The sequence below is a fragment of the Oxyura jamaicensis genome, chromosome 1 (genome assembly GCF_011077185.1).
Source record: "Oxyura jamaicensis isolate SHBP4307 breed ruddy duck chromosome 1, BPBGC_Ojam_1.0, whole genome shotgun sequence".
Classification (NCBI taxonomy): Eukaryota; Metazoa; Chordata; class Aves; order Anseriformes; family Anatidae; genus Oxyura; species Oxyura jamaicensis.
The window spans coordinates 111,134,065-111,146,275 of record NC_048893.1 but is presented as its reverse complement, the minus strand read 5'-3'; the positions used below and the strand labels follow the sequence as shown (position 1 = coordinate 111,146,275).

General features: G+C 38.6%; 1 protein-coding gene across 4 annotated transcripts in view; it reads left to right on the top strand.

Moving 5' to 3' along the window:
• Positions 1 to 11,291, top strand: part of ERG (ETS transcription factor ERG) — a 108,786-nt gene extending 97,495 nt beyond the window's left edge. For 3 of the 4 annotated variants that reach the window (XM_035315774.1, XM_035315772.1, XM_035315773.1), the window contains 4 exons: positions 5,428 to 5,496; positions 5,859 to 5,915; positions 7,764 to 7,811; positions 10,630 to 11,291. In XM_035315774.1, coding sequence (XP_035171665.1) covers positions 5,428 to 5,496; positions 5,859 to 5,915; positions 7,764 to 7,811; positions 10,630 to 11,150 — 695 coding nt within the window. In that variant the 3' untranslated portion in view covers positions 11,151 to 11,291. Of the gene's footprint in view, positions 1 to 5,427; positions 5,497 to 5,858; positions 5,916 to 7,763; positions 7,812 to 9,248; positions 9,271 to 10,629 lie in introns of all 4 variants that reach the window. The other variant, XM_035315775.1, reaches the window with a different exon arrangement.
• The last annotated feature ends 920 nt before the right edge of the window (positions 11,292 to 12,211 follow it).

Below are 12,211 nucleotides of genomic sequence, written 5' to 3'. Positions count from 1 at the left end.
GAGATAGCATGAAATTTTGACATTACTCAGAACCAAAAATTCTTCCGAAGGATTCCTGTGAAGTACCCCAGAGGTCTTAGTCGAGATAAATGAACTGGCAATATGCTAACAGCTGAAAATGCAAGTTGACAAATGCAGTATAAAGCACAAGTTATTTGTATATCTTAGTGATCTGAAATTAACCTTCTTCAATCATAAAAGAAGAGCTAAACATAGGCAACTTTATTTATGACACAATGAAAGCCACTGCTCTAGTTTCTGGCTGAAGTGAAAAAAGTAAACAAATGAAGGAACATAGTGGAGGGTCTCATGGGAAATCTGATTGTACCATTAAATAAATCAACAGTGTGGCCTTGTATAGAAAACCATATGAATCATCCCTTATCAAAAAGGTTATTTGCAGAATTGCTGTTTAGAGCAAGCCATGGGAATATGGAAAATCTTCTGAGCCTATTGAAAGATATAAAAGTTTGAGATTGTTCAACTAAGGGTCTGGGGATGAAGAATCTTGATATAATTATCAAATAAAGAGTGTCACAGAGTACCTGGATTGTCTGTTTCCCAGTATTAGGAAAAAATATATATTTATATATTCAGAAGAAGTTAAAAGAAAAGATATTTTCATGAAAGATTAAAGCAGATTGTGTCTCTCATGATCACAAGTTATTGTAGCACCCAAGAGCTTTGAATGGCTTAGAGGAATCTGGACATAAATATGAATGAGAAGACACATCATAGATGTAGAAACAACCAGTAACTATGCAATGTTGTACTAGATGCCCAAAGTTGTCAGTAGTTTCCAATGAATAGGAGCATGCGACGTAAGAGCAGAGGTACCTGGGTGTCCTATAGCAAATAACCATGCCAAATGAGAGGATTTCAGGTGAAGGCTAGAATGAGTCTGTTGTGAAAGAGTACAGTTTTATACTGGATATATTTCCAGTGGTGTTCAACAAAATTGGCTTTTCTACCCCATGAGAAATTTGAAGTTTTCAATATTTTTTTCATCCTGACTTGTGATGGAAAACTGAAATACTAGTTTTCTCTGAAGTAAAAGATTTTTTTTTATCTTTTTAAAATTTGATATTGTGAAACCCTTCCTTTCAGCATTTTTATCCAAATAAAACATCCTGACAAAACAAAACACTTTATGTTAACATTAAAATCATCTTTCTGTATTGATGCAATTCCTTGTGAGAATTGTAGTTTGGATATAGCATGCCTCTATTCTTCTGTGAGAAGTGGTGTATCCTAACTAAGCATTTCCTGCAACAAAATATAATGTGATTTTTGAAATAATTATTTTACTTTACCTTTTACAATAGAGAGCTGGCAAACATCTTCAAGGTCAGAATGTTCATTCAGAAATAAATATTTTTTTCCAGAAATTCAGTTTTCTGTCAATAAACTATTTTACTTAATTATTCCTTGTCATTACATGTCAACTAGACTGCAAAGCTTTTCCATAACAAATCACATTTCATCAAAGAGCAAGACTCTTGGGACAATCATTTGATGATATGAAAAAGGTCAAAAAAGAGGGTGGAGGGGAGGAATAAACAAGGTTAAATGGAAGTAGCCAAATCCTGGGATGCAATTTTGAAAAAAGTAATTAAGCATTGCCATTGTTAAAGTACTACAATAGCAAATAGGAAATGAGCAATGTTTATAATGAATTACAATAACAAAGGCATATTACTTCAGTCACCTTTACAACAGAACATGAGGTTTCAGCAAGCTGAAAGTAACACAGTGAAGCTATCAGGAGCCCAGGAAGACCTAATATGGGTTTGTCTACGTCTCATCAAACAGAAGCATTCCCATCAAAGATTTATCCAAGATAAGAACATGTTGTACTAATATCCCACGAACAGGAACAGATCTGCTTATCTAGGATAGCAACATGTTTATCAAGGTGCAATACTGAACTAAGAATGAAGTTGGAATTTTGTGCTGTTTCAAGCAAGGCTGATAAGTGGATTTTTCTATTAATGGAGAGGGTGTGGTCAGAAAACCATCTTATGATGTGTTAAAAGGCAAAAGTTTTCTCACAGTACTAAATTTGTACCACATGTATTTCAGGGCTGTAAGTGCCACTGAGTACAAGCAGACAGCATCACACTGCCCTCTCAGTGTACAGATGTCTAATTTTAAGTACAATAGAGAGGAGAGGAGAGGGAGAGGGAGAGGGAGAGGGAGAGGGAGAGGGAGAGGGAGAGGAGAGAACACAATACCCACAAGTATGGAAGTATTAGAATGAGTCCAGAGGAGGGCTACAAATATGATCAAGGGGTTGGAGCTCCTCTCCTATGAAGACAGGCTGAGGGGGTTGGGGTTGTTCAGCCTGGAGAAGGGAAGGCTCCAGGAAGATCTTATAGTGGCTTTCCAGTATCTAAAGGGGGCCTACAGGAAAGCTGGGGATGGACTCTCTCAGGGGTGTAGTGATAAGACAAGGAGTAATAGCCTTAAACTGAAAAAAAAAAAAAAAAAAAAAAAAAAAAAGTAGATTATTAGATATAAGGAAGAAATTCTTCACTGTGGAGGTGATGAGACACTGGAACAGGTTTCCCGGAGAAGTTGAGGATGCCCCATCCCTGGAAGTGTTTAAGGACAGGTAGGATGGTGCTTTGATCAACCTGGTCTAGTGGGAGTGTACCTGCCCGTGGCAGGCAGGATGGAATTAGATGATCTTTAAGGTCCCTTCCAACCCAAACCATTCCATGATTCTATTATTCTGTAAGTACCTAGTCTTGTTCAGAAGATCCCGGACCTGTTTGAAACTCCAAACACTGTCCTGCAATTGGCACCATGGCTGAGCTGTTCCCTTCTGTACAGCCAGAACTTGGAAAACCCTGGAAAGGTGACTAGTTCTTCTGAATTTCTGAGAGCTTTCAGGTGATAAGACTTCTCCAACTGCATCAACTGATAGCAGGTGTTGACCTCAACCTGTCCAGGACATCAACATGATTCAGTTCCACACCCATTTTCTGCTAAGATATTAATGCTTGTACAATTTTTTTTCTCCAACTGTCTGAAAAATAAGACTCTGAAGTAGTTCTCAAGAAACCAGGGATAAAAGGGCACTAGTTATTTAAATGCAATACAAAGACAAAATGCATATGTCAGCAAAAGAAAAGTTTTTGAAGTGTAAGATTCCAGGAGACAACAGGGCTGGGTAGTGCCCGTCTGTTCCTCAGGCCAAACAGACTAAATAAATTACAAGGAATTTGGTTCTGAATTTCATATTACACTTCATTTCCATTTGATATTCCTGCTTATAGTGCTTGGAAATGGACAGAGAGATACATCTGGTGTGCACAGAGCCAGTCTGTGACTGTTTCTTTACTTCCCAATTGCTTTCATTTCCAATAATTTCTAAAATAAAGCACAAGCACTGTTAACAATCATTATTTGCACCAGTTTAGTTCTACGAGGAGGGTACTGCTACCTTGCTGAGATCCTGGGCAGGCTACATAAGTCTGTGATCTTGGCAACAATTTCAGCTAATGTGTTTAAGAAAGCCATAGAAAAGCACAAGCAACTGCAAAAGATTTCAAAGGGTAAAAAGAACGTCTGAATTTCCTTCATATACTTTATCAAGAAATCTTTTATGTTTTAGTTTTAGTTCTTTATGAATAAAGCTTTTATGGTTTAGTTTCTTCATTTTATATACGAAAACATTTAACTGAAATAAAAGTAATGCCTATATGGGAAAAAAAAAAAAAAAAGGCAAATGAGAATTCAGTTTAGACACATAAAATTAAGCAGCTTGTCCCAAGAAACAGAAAGGTATATTTAAATATTTAAATAGATGAAGCAGGGAAAAAAATAATCAATCAAACAAACAAATAACCCACAACACTTTTTGAAATAAATAGAGAATATGTGGAATATGTGTATATAGCTGTTTTTAACATTTAAGCATGTTCACTGTTTTCACATTCTAAGGTTTTAGAGATCTGTGAGGATACTGGTATGTGGAAGGAACTGTGAAAGAAAAGGGATTTTTAAATTTGAAATGACTAGTAAAAGAGGAATGAGTGAAAATGGTAAAGTGCAACAATCAATTACTCCAAAAATGCTAGATGATGAGAATTAGACCAGAGGGTGCATCTGGGGAAAATAGGACTTGCAAGCTTGAGGAATAATATCAAGGAGAGAGCATAATAAAGTACATGACAGCAGTGAGAGCCACTAAAAACACAAAGAAGATATAATAGTAGTTTAGGAGAATCTCCAAAAGACAAAAGCAAGATTTGGTTGTCTCCCATGTCCCTGCAGAAAAAGGAAATCTCAAATTCAACCTATAAACTTTGATTAATCTCAAGGGATAACAGGAACAGACTAGTAAAGAATTGCAAAGTAAATCAACTGAAGTCTATCTTCTTAAAATAAAATACTGTTACATACACAGTCTGGAAGGGAATGTCACACAGTTTACTCTTAATATGAGCTCTGACCTCTTGGGAGACTTTTCCCACAAGGCTCTAGTATAAATTGTCCACAGTGAACACTGTGTGTCATTCCTTGGTGCTTTTGGCTGAGGAAGGTGTTGCAGGAGCTATCCAATACACGGTTTTAGCAGCAGTTTAGTTTATTATGGTAAGTAGATTGATATAGTTAATTGATTATGATGACAAGAGTCACAATGACTAATCTACTGCATATTTAAGTTGCTAAATCTTAACATAAATCAGGTACCCTTAAAGACTAATGTTTCACTCACCAACAAACGTAGTTAGTAGGGATCTCTTGACCTCAAGGAGTAACCTTGAGAGGTGTCCCAGCCCAAAGCGAGATCACTGCTGTGCAGCCTGCTGTTTCAGCAAGGAGTGCTCAGATTAGGCTTTCTCTGACTGCTATATGTATAAGATAAAGTAATTGCCTTGCAGTCAGACTTAGAATCTTATCATGTTGCTTTCAACCTCTTGATGTAATTTGTCATTTCTCCATGAGGAATTTCAGTGAGTCACCTGTTCTAGGGCTCTTTGTTCGTGGCCATGGCCATGATGACCTTCCTGGTGTTCTATTATTAATGAGCTGTCCAGGTCAGGGAACAGTCCCATCAAGGCCTACTGTGGTTCATAAGCCTGACCAATGCTTATGTCAAGTGCAGGAGTTAAGCATATCCATCAGACAAGGTGACCAAAGGGAGTACTCTGAGCATTTGGAAGTGTTGGACTCTGTAGTATTTGTGCAGAGTATTTCAGGCATCTAACAAGAATAGGCACTTCCAAAGAGCACTACAGAAGACAATGTGATACTCTTATTTTTAGAAATCATACAGACAATAAAAGGTTTAACAAGCAGTATTCATCCTATTTCAATGATCTTTCTAGTCCAATGAATCACCTAGAAATGTGCCTCTTATGGACAGGTAACACTTTATACCATATCTGCATGAAGGACTGTATTTTTCCTTTGCAGATTTGCCTTATGAGCAAGCCAGGAGATCAGCATGGACGAGTCACACCCACCCTACTCCTCAGTCAAAAGGTAAAAATCATCTGCATATGTCCAGCTTGTGGTCCCAATGCACATCTGCTGCAATCTGGGTAGACCCTGAGGTGAACTGATAGCAGCTACCTCAGCTCTCAGCTTGGAAGGATTTACACCTGTGCCTTGTCTGGAAAGCCTGTTAGCTGTGTACAGGCAATGCTGGGTGGAGTTACTGGGGCAGCCTCATGTTCCTTGAATGCAGGCTTCATCAAGTCTGTGACCATATAGTCTCATCCTAAATCCTACTGTGACCACCGTTGAGTGGTGAACAACAAGAGTCCCAGGCATGTGGTCTGTCACAGGTTTGGTGAACAACTTCCATACTGGAAAAATAACTACATGGATTTCTCAATTTTCAGCTACTCAGCCATCATCCTCAACAGTGCCCAAAACAGAAGACCAGCGTCCTCAGTTAGGTGGGTGTCATTTTGTTTGAATTATGCTTGGGTGTGACAGGGTTTGTTGAACATGATCAGAAGGTCATCTCTCTCCTACCAACCAGAAGCCAGTTGCAAGATCTAATTCAGTGAACTAATGAGATTTCCAGCTGGTGATGAGTAATTCCCTAGACCTGTGTATGAGCTGGCTGTACAGCTGGATCTTAGATGGAGCATCCCATGGCTATTAAAACTTGCTTTTAGTAATGTTTAATGGCAATGACAATCTTTCAGAGTGAAAAAGCTGTTAAACAAAGTACCTATGTTCAGTTTAGATACAAAGCTGGAAGGTAAAGATGTCAAAAGAAGATATATTCCACAGTAATTAAAATGCTAGCAGTTGGAAAATATGCATAAACAAAGAGATGAAAATGGATTTTAACACATAGAAACCTATTCAAATTTTACATCCTAAACTCCTGAAATTAAACAGGAAAAAGAGAAGGATTACCAACCTATCGAGAAACTGTGGGGAGAAAGTAGGGGTTTATTGGATTGTAGGCTAGTGTTTCTGCAAGATGGGTGCATTTTGTGGTTTCAAAGCAGCTAATCCTTGGGGTAGGACTTAAGCCCTTCCTGTGAAACTAGTCTGTAGAACTGTCTTAGACAGGTAGCTAGAAAGCAATGCAGTCTGAATCAGTGATGGCTTTTGCTAACAACAAAAAGGTAGAAATAGGAAATACAGGAGATTTGGAGGATATTCTTAGCTCAGAAGACTCTGAGGCTGTTTTTATCACATGGATTTCAAATCATTATTTTGTTTTTTTGTTAAAGCTGAATAAAATTGTGCACGTGACTGCATCTTGTTAACTTACATGCATGTTGCCTGGGAAGTATTAAACTGCTTTTTGCCCAGATAACATTTTATCTAATCTGTCCTCCCAACCATGAGAATCTTTCCAGAAATATATTGATGATTTATGTAAGTCCTTGGGACCATTAAATGGCTGCGTGTGAGCTGCACAGATTATTTAAATGTATAAGAAATGTAACTTGATGATATTCTTGGCTGTAAAACTGACAGCCGTTTGAGAGCAGCTGTTCAGAGATGAGACAGCCCAGCAACATGGTTGTTACACAGGGGCCTACAGGCTGTGCTTGCTGACCATTGCTTTGCCTTTCCTACTTCTGTCACAGTCTTTCCTTTTTCCTGTTGTATTTCAGTTCAGGTTAAAATCAGCTTTAATTTCTACAGGGGATCCTCATTTCCACATGAGGAAGTCATTGAGATGTTATGGGATTTGGAAAACCACAATTGCAAGGTTGATACAGGAGATCCCTCACTGGACTGTGATGTTAAAGAAACAACCCAATCACATGGCCTAGATTCAGCCATGCCCTCTCTGCCCTCTTTTGGAGGCTGTTTTCTCACAGAAAGAAGTAGCAGTGACAAGGGGAAAACAAACATAGCCCCTCAAGATGAGAGATCATTGTCCTTTCCTCACCCCATCCGTGCCATGGTTAGCAGTGGGACTCTGGCCTCTGGGCCCTAGCACATTGCAAGGGTAGATAGTTCCAAAGGGTGTCTGTGTATTTGTGTATTTTGTTTAAATGGGAATCAGAATACTTTTAGACCAAATTTAGTGTGTCTGAACATGTGTTTGTGCACACTAATACAGGAAAAAAAAAAAAGCAAATGTCACTTGCACACCCAATTTTAAGGGAAAACATGCAAATATTGTGATGCAGGAAAAGGAACAACTTTTGTCAGTGTTGGACCTGCTGTGTCATCAGGTGGCACTCACTGACCTCTACAGGGTTAAAAATAGCACCTAAAATACATGACATTGTTACGTGATTTAAAATCTTTCTTTCACAATTTTTTAGATCCTTATCAGATTCTTGGACCGACCAGCAGCCGTCTTGCAAATCCAGGTGAGAAGGGGTTTTGCAGATTTAGGAGCATTTTTCTTCTCTGATAGTGCCCCACTCCCATTTAAGGCCAGAGTCGGAAGGTGATGTGACAGACTTTGCCATTCTTCAGTATGGCTCAGTGGGAGCTGAACACAACATGTCGTAGGATTGGGTTTCTAAATTACTTTAGAGTGGGACTGAGCTCACAGATGTCAGTCCCATCCTTAAGACACAAACTCAGGTGTCTTAGTGTAGGTGTCTAGATATGAGTTAGGTGTCTTACTTACCATAATAATCATTGGAGATGTAGTTAATATAGATGTTTATCTCATCCTAGAGTAGGTGGTTATATTCAGTCAAATGCCTCAGTAGATTCCAGTGACTATATCAATAGGGGTTCACTTCTGTTGCCTAGACATTGGGATTTTTCTTAGGTCCTGTAAGATATCCTTTCTGGCCTCCAGGCACTCCTGAGAAGGGCACGAGGCTCTTACTGATGTGTGTCATATGTGATGTAGATTCTGTTAGTCCACAGTTCAATGACATACTGACCTTGCAAATGAAATATTTTTTGGATGAATAACCCAAACCAACAAATATATATAGGGAAAATGGAAAAGCAGAATCTATTCGCAAAGAATAATTGGATTAGACACCTCAGAAATGTTAACCCACTCTAAGAAGAAGGTAACTGAGTGCATTATGGACAGGACCTTGTAGTGTATTTTAGCTGAAGACAAAGATCCTTCCTAGTGAGTTAACACTGATTGTCAACTGTGCAGATTTCACTGTTGCTTCTGAGTCCGCAGGACGCACTGTGGCCATATACTACTGTAATCAACAACATAATCTGCCACAATAGATTGGCATTATTTGTGCCACTTCCTACTTCCCTTTCTGTAACAGCCAAAGGGTGCAGTGCTCCTTTTTCCACATTGTAGGTCTCCTCAACCCCCAATAATGTTTCATCTTACAACAACAATCTTACAGCCGCTCCAAGCACAAATTTGCCAAAATACTGCTCCATTTCCTTTCACTTTATCCCAAGTGACATCAAGCACTTCTAGATTAGATTACTTTTTAGACAGTTTTTGCATTGCATAGGAAAGTAGTTAAATAAGTATTAAAAATGGGGCTTTCCAAATGGCCTCAAGTGCTGGGTTTCCAGGTGACACAGATCTTAATTGGATGGGGGGGAGAGGGGGGTCTACCTCCCTTTAATCTCTTTGTAAGCCCCAGGCTTTTACAATTTTGTCAAGTGTGCATTTGGTAGCCTTCATTACCTTCATTACTGTGGAAGACACTAAAGTGATCTGGATTGGGATACTTTTTTAACATGTGGGTATGGAATTTCTACACACCATCATTCCTGTGCTTTAACATGTTTTGTGTGTTTATAAATTGGTGGAATTAATCTCTCATTAAAAGGAAATTGACAGCAACCATTTATTTTCATAGGACCATATATTACATTTGGAAGGCAAGTGTTTATGTTAGAACATATGTTGGATTGCTTATTCAAAAATTTGTGTTTTGTCCAGTGCTGAACTGTTTATTGATTTTCAAAGGCTAATCCCCTTGTTATGTTTCGTGTATTAAAACTTGCATGCCTTGCTCATACCATGGATTCTTTTGTTTGTTTGTTTATTTAATGCATGTTAATGGAACAGAAGAAATTCATTAAGGACAGTTTGGATAAATATCATTTAAATGAATATGGGTTTCAGTTGCACTGAAGTATAAACTGCTAATGGACTTCAGATGCTACTCTAGCTTGATATTATAATTTACCACTATAAGCTTTCTGAAGAAAAGCTTGTTTACTATACCCACATATCTGGTTTGGGAAAAAATAAAAATAAAAAAAAAATTCCTGGTCAGAGATGTACTTAGAAGTTAGCACATGCAAGCTGGTTGGCAAATTCTGCTGACTTTGTGCTTGTGAAACAGATTGCCTTGCAAGCTGCTTCAGCTGTATTTTGCATCATTTAAGTGCTGCTTTATTAAGAAATGCTAAGCTTTTAACATGAATATCAGTGGCAAGGCCCTTCACAATCTACTTTCAATTGCCTAAAATTGTCAAATTTTGTTCCTGTAACTGGGCAACACACTTCTGCAAAGTCGACAGCAGACTAATTATTTTCCTTTTAAGCTGAAATTGGCAGAGGAGGGAGAAAAAAAAAAAAAGAAAAAAAAAAGTTTTATGTCTTTACTTCAGTAATCGTTTAAACTCTTGTTTGACACAGAACAATGATGAGAATGAATTTTATGGACCTTTTCACTGTTTTTGCAAATGTTTTGCCCTATGGTTGTATGCAGTGCAACAGCAAGCTAATAAGTTTCCGTTCTGCATTTCCCCAAATGCTGCAAATGGGTGATATGGTTTGGCATGAGTCCAGCTTTCTCTAAACTTCTCCATTTTGTGTAGGCTTATTCCATAGCAGAGAACATTTAGTTGCAACATAATGCTGTGAGAACAAGCAAAATGTTACGCAAGTAAAAGCTGTTTGTCCTGAGCTTTAGAGATTAGTTTCCTAAATGAGCACTGTATGATTTCCCCATCAATTGTCTACACTGAATGACATTAGGTAACTATTAAATCTCCATGTAATGGCATTCTGCCACCCAGATGAGGGAAAACATGACACATAACCATTATCTCTGCTCTTTAGGATTTCATGAGATAGGGCTAGGAGAAAGGGGACTAGTTAGGGTAAGAAGTAGGAACTGACATTGCAACATTCCTTAATAGGGTCTTATGTGAGAGCCTGAAAGAACTGGTGTCTTAACTTCATTAGTCACTAGTCCTGACAATTCCATTCTTTTTTTTCCCTAACAGGGAGTGGGCAGATACAGCTATGGCAGTTCCTGCTGGAGCTCCTCTCAGACAGCTCCAACTCTAACTGCATCACCTGGGAGGGCACGAACGGGGAGTTCAAGATGACCGACCCTGATGAAGTGGCTCGGCGCTGGGGGGAGAGGAAAAGCAAGCCTAACATGAACTATGACAAACTCAGCCGTGCACTCCGCTACTATTATGATAAAAATATTATGACTAAGGTTCATGGTAAGCGCTATGCCTACAAATTTGATTTCCATGGAATCGCTCAGGCCCTTCAGCCTCACCCCCCGGAGTCATCCATGTACAAATACCCGTCAGACCTCCCCTATATGAGCTCCTACCATGCACACCCCCAGAAGATGAACTTTGTAGCTCCCCACCCCCCTGCTTTGCCTGTAACCTCATCCAGCTTTTTTGCTGCCCCTAATCCATACTGGAATTCACCAACTGGAGGTATCTACCCCAATACCAGGCTGCCAGCTGCTCATATGCCTTCTCATCTTGGCACCTACTACTAAGTGGGGAAAAAAAGAAACACCAGAAAAAGGAAACAAAGACACTGCTCACTGGGACACAGTCCCTGATGAGCTGCAATGAACTCTATCGGAGTACATGAATTAAAAGTGCCTAAAGAGACAGGTGAAGGTTTGGCTGGGAAAAAAAAAAAAGACAAAACAAACAAACAAACAAACATTTGAAAATAGATGTCAAAAAGACTCTTTGTAGTAGGGATTTAAAGGAGATACTCATGAAGTATTAAGATACTAAAATGTAATGTATATGGGCATCGACTCTGTGGACCAAAAAACAGTAGACTATTGTAGGTAAAAGCATGAAATGATAAGGAAAACCTACAAAAGCTTGTGGTCTTAAAAAGTTGATAAGCTTATGTGTAAAGTTTGATATCTTGCTAATGCAAAACTGGGACTATACTACAGCAATATAAGGATAAGTCTATAGTGACCTAACACAATATATGAATCATTACAAAAGGGGGGGGGAGGGGGGAAGGGGAAAAAAGGGAAAAAAAAAAGAAAAAAGAAAACTACCTGTATTTAAAAATAGAAACATATCAACAAAAGAGACTGGTTTAGTGTGGAAGGTGATTTGGAATATAAAAGCATTGTTTTGGTTAAAATCACATGCGTTCCATTCATCAGAGTGTTATCAGCTACTCAAACTGTGAAGACAACTCAAACTTTAGGATTCCTTGACAGTATTACAAGAACCCTGAGCCAAACATTGGAAATGAGAACGTGCTGAAGGGCAAGTGTATGACTGTAGATCAGAGGCCTACACCTGACAGAGGAAGAGGAAAGGAGAAAGAGGAGGACAAAGGCGGTGAGAATGGGAGAAAAGAAACTTCTGTACCAGTAGAGACTGAAGAGACTGAAAACTTAGTAGTGTTGGGACTATGAAGAAATACTTGTTTGGACTTGCAAAACATTTTGCTCAGTATCATACCATTCCCAGTATTACAGGAGGAACAGACTTGTTTTTATAGTAATAAAAAAGTGAAAAAGGGAAAAGCAGAAGAAATCAGAAATCAGAATATGCATCTCTTTTTTTTAAAAAAAAA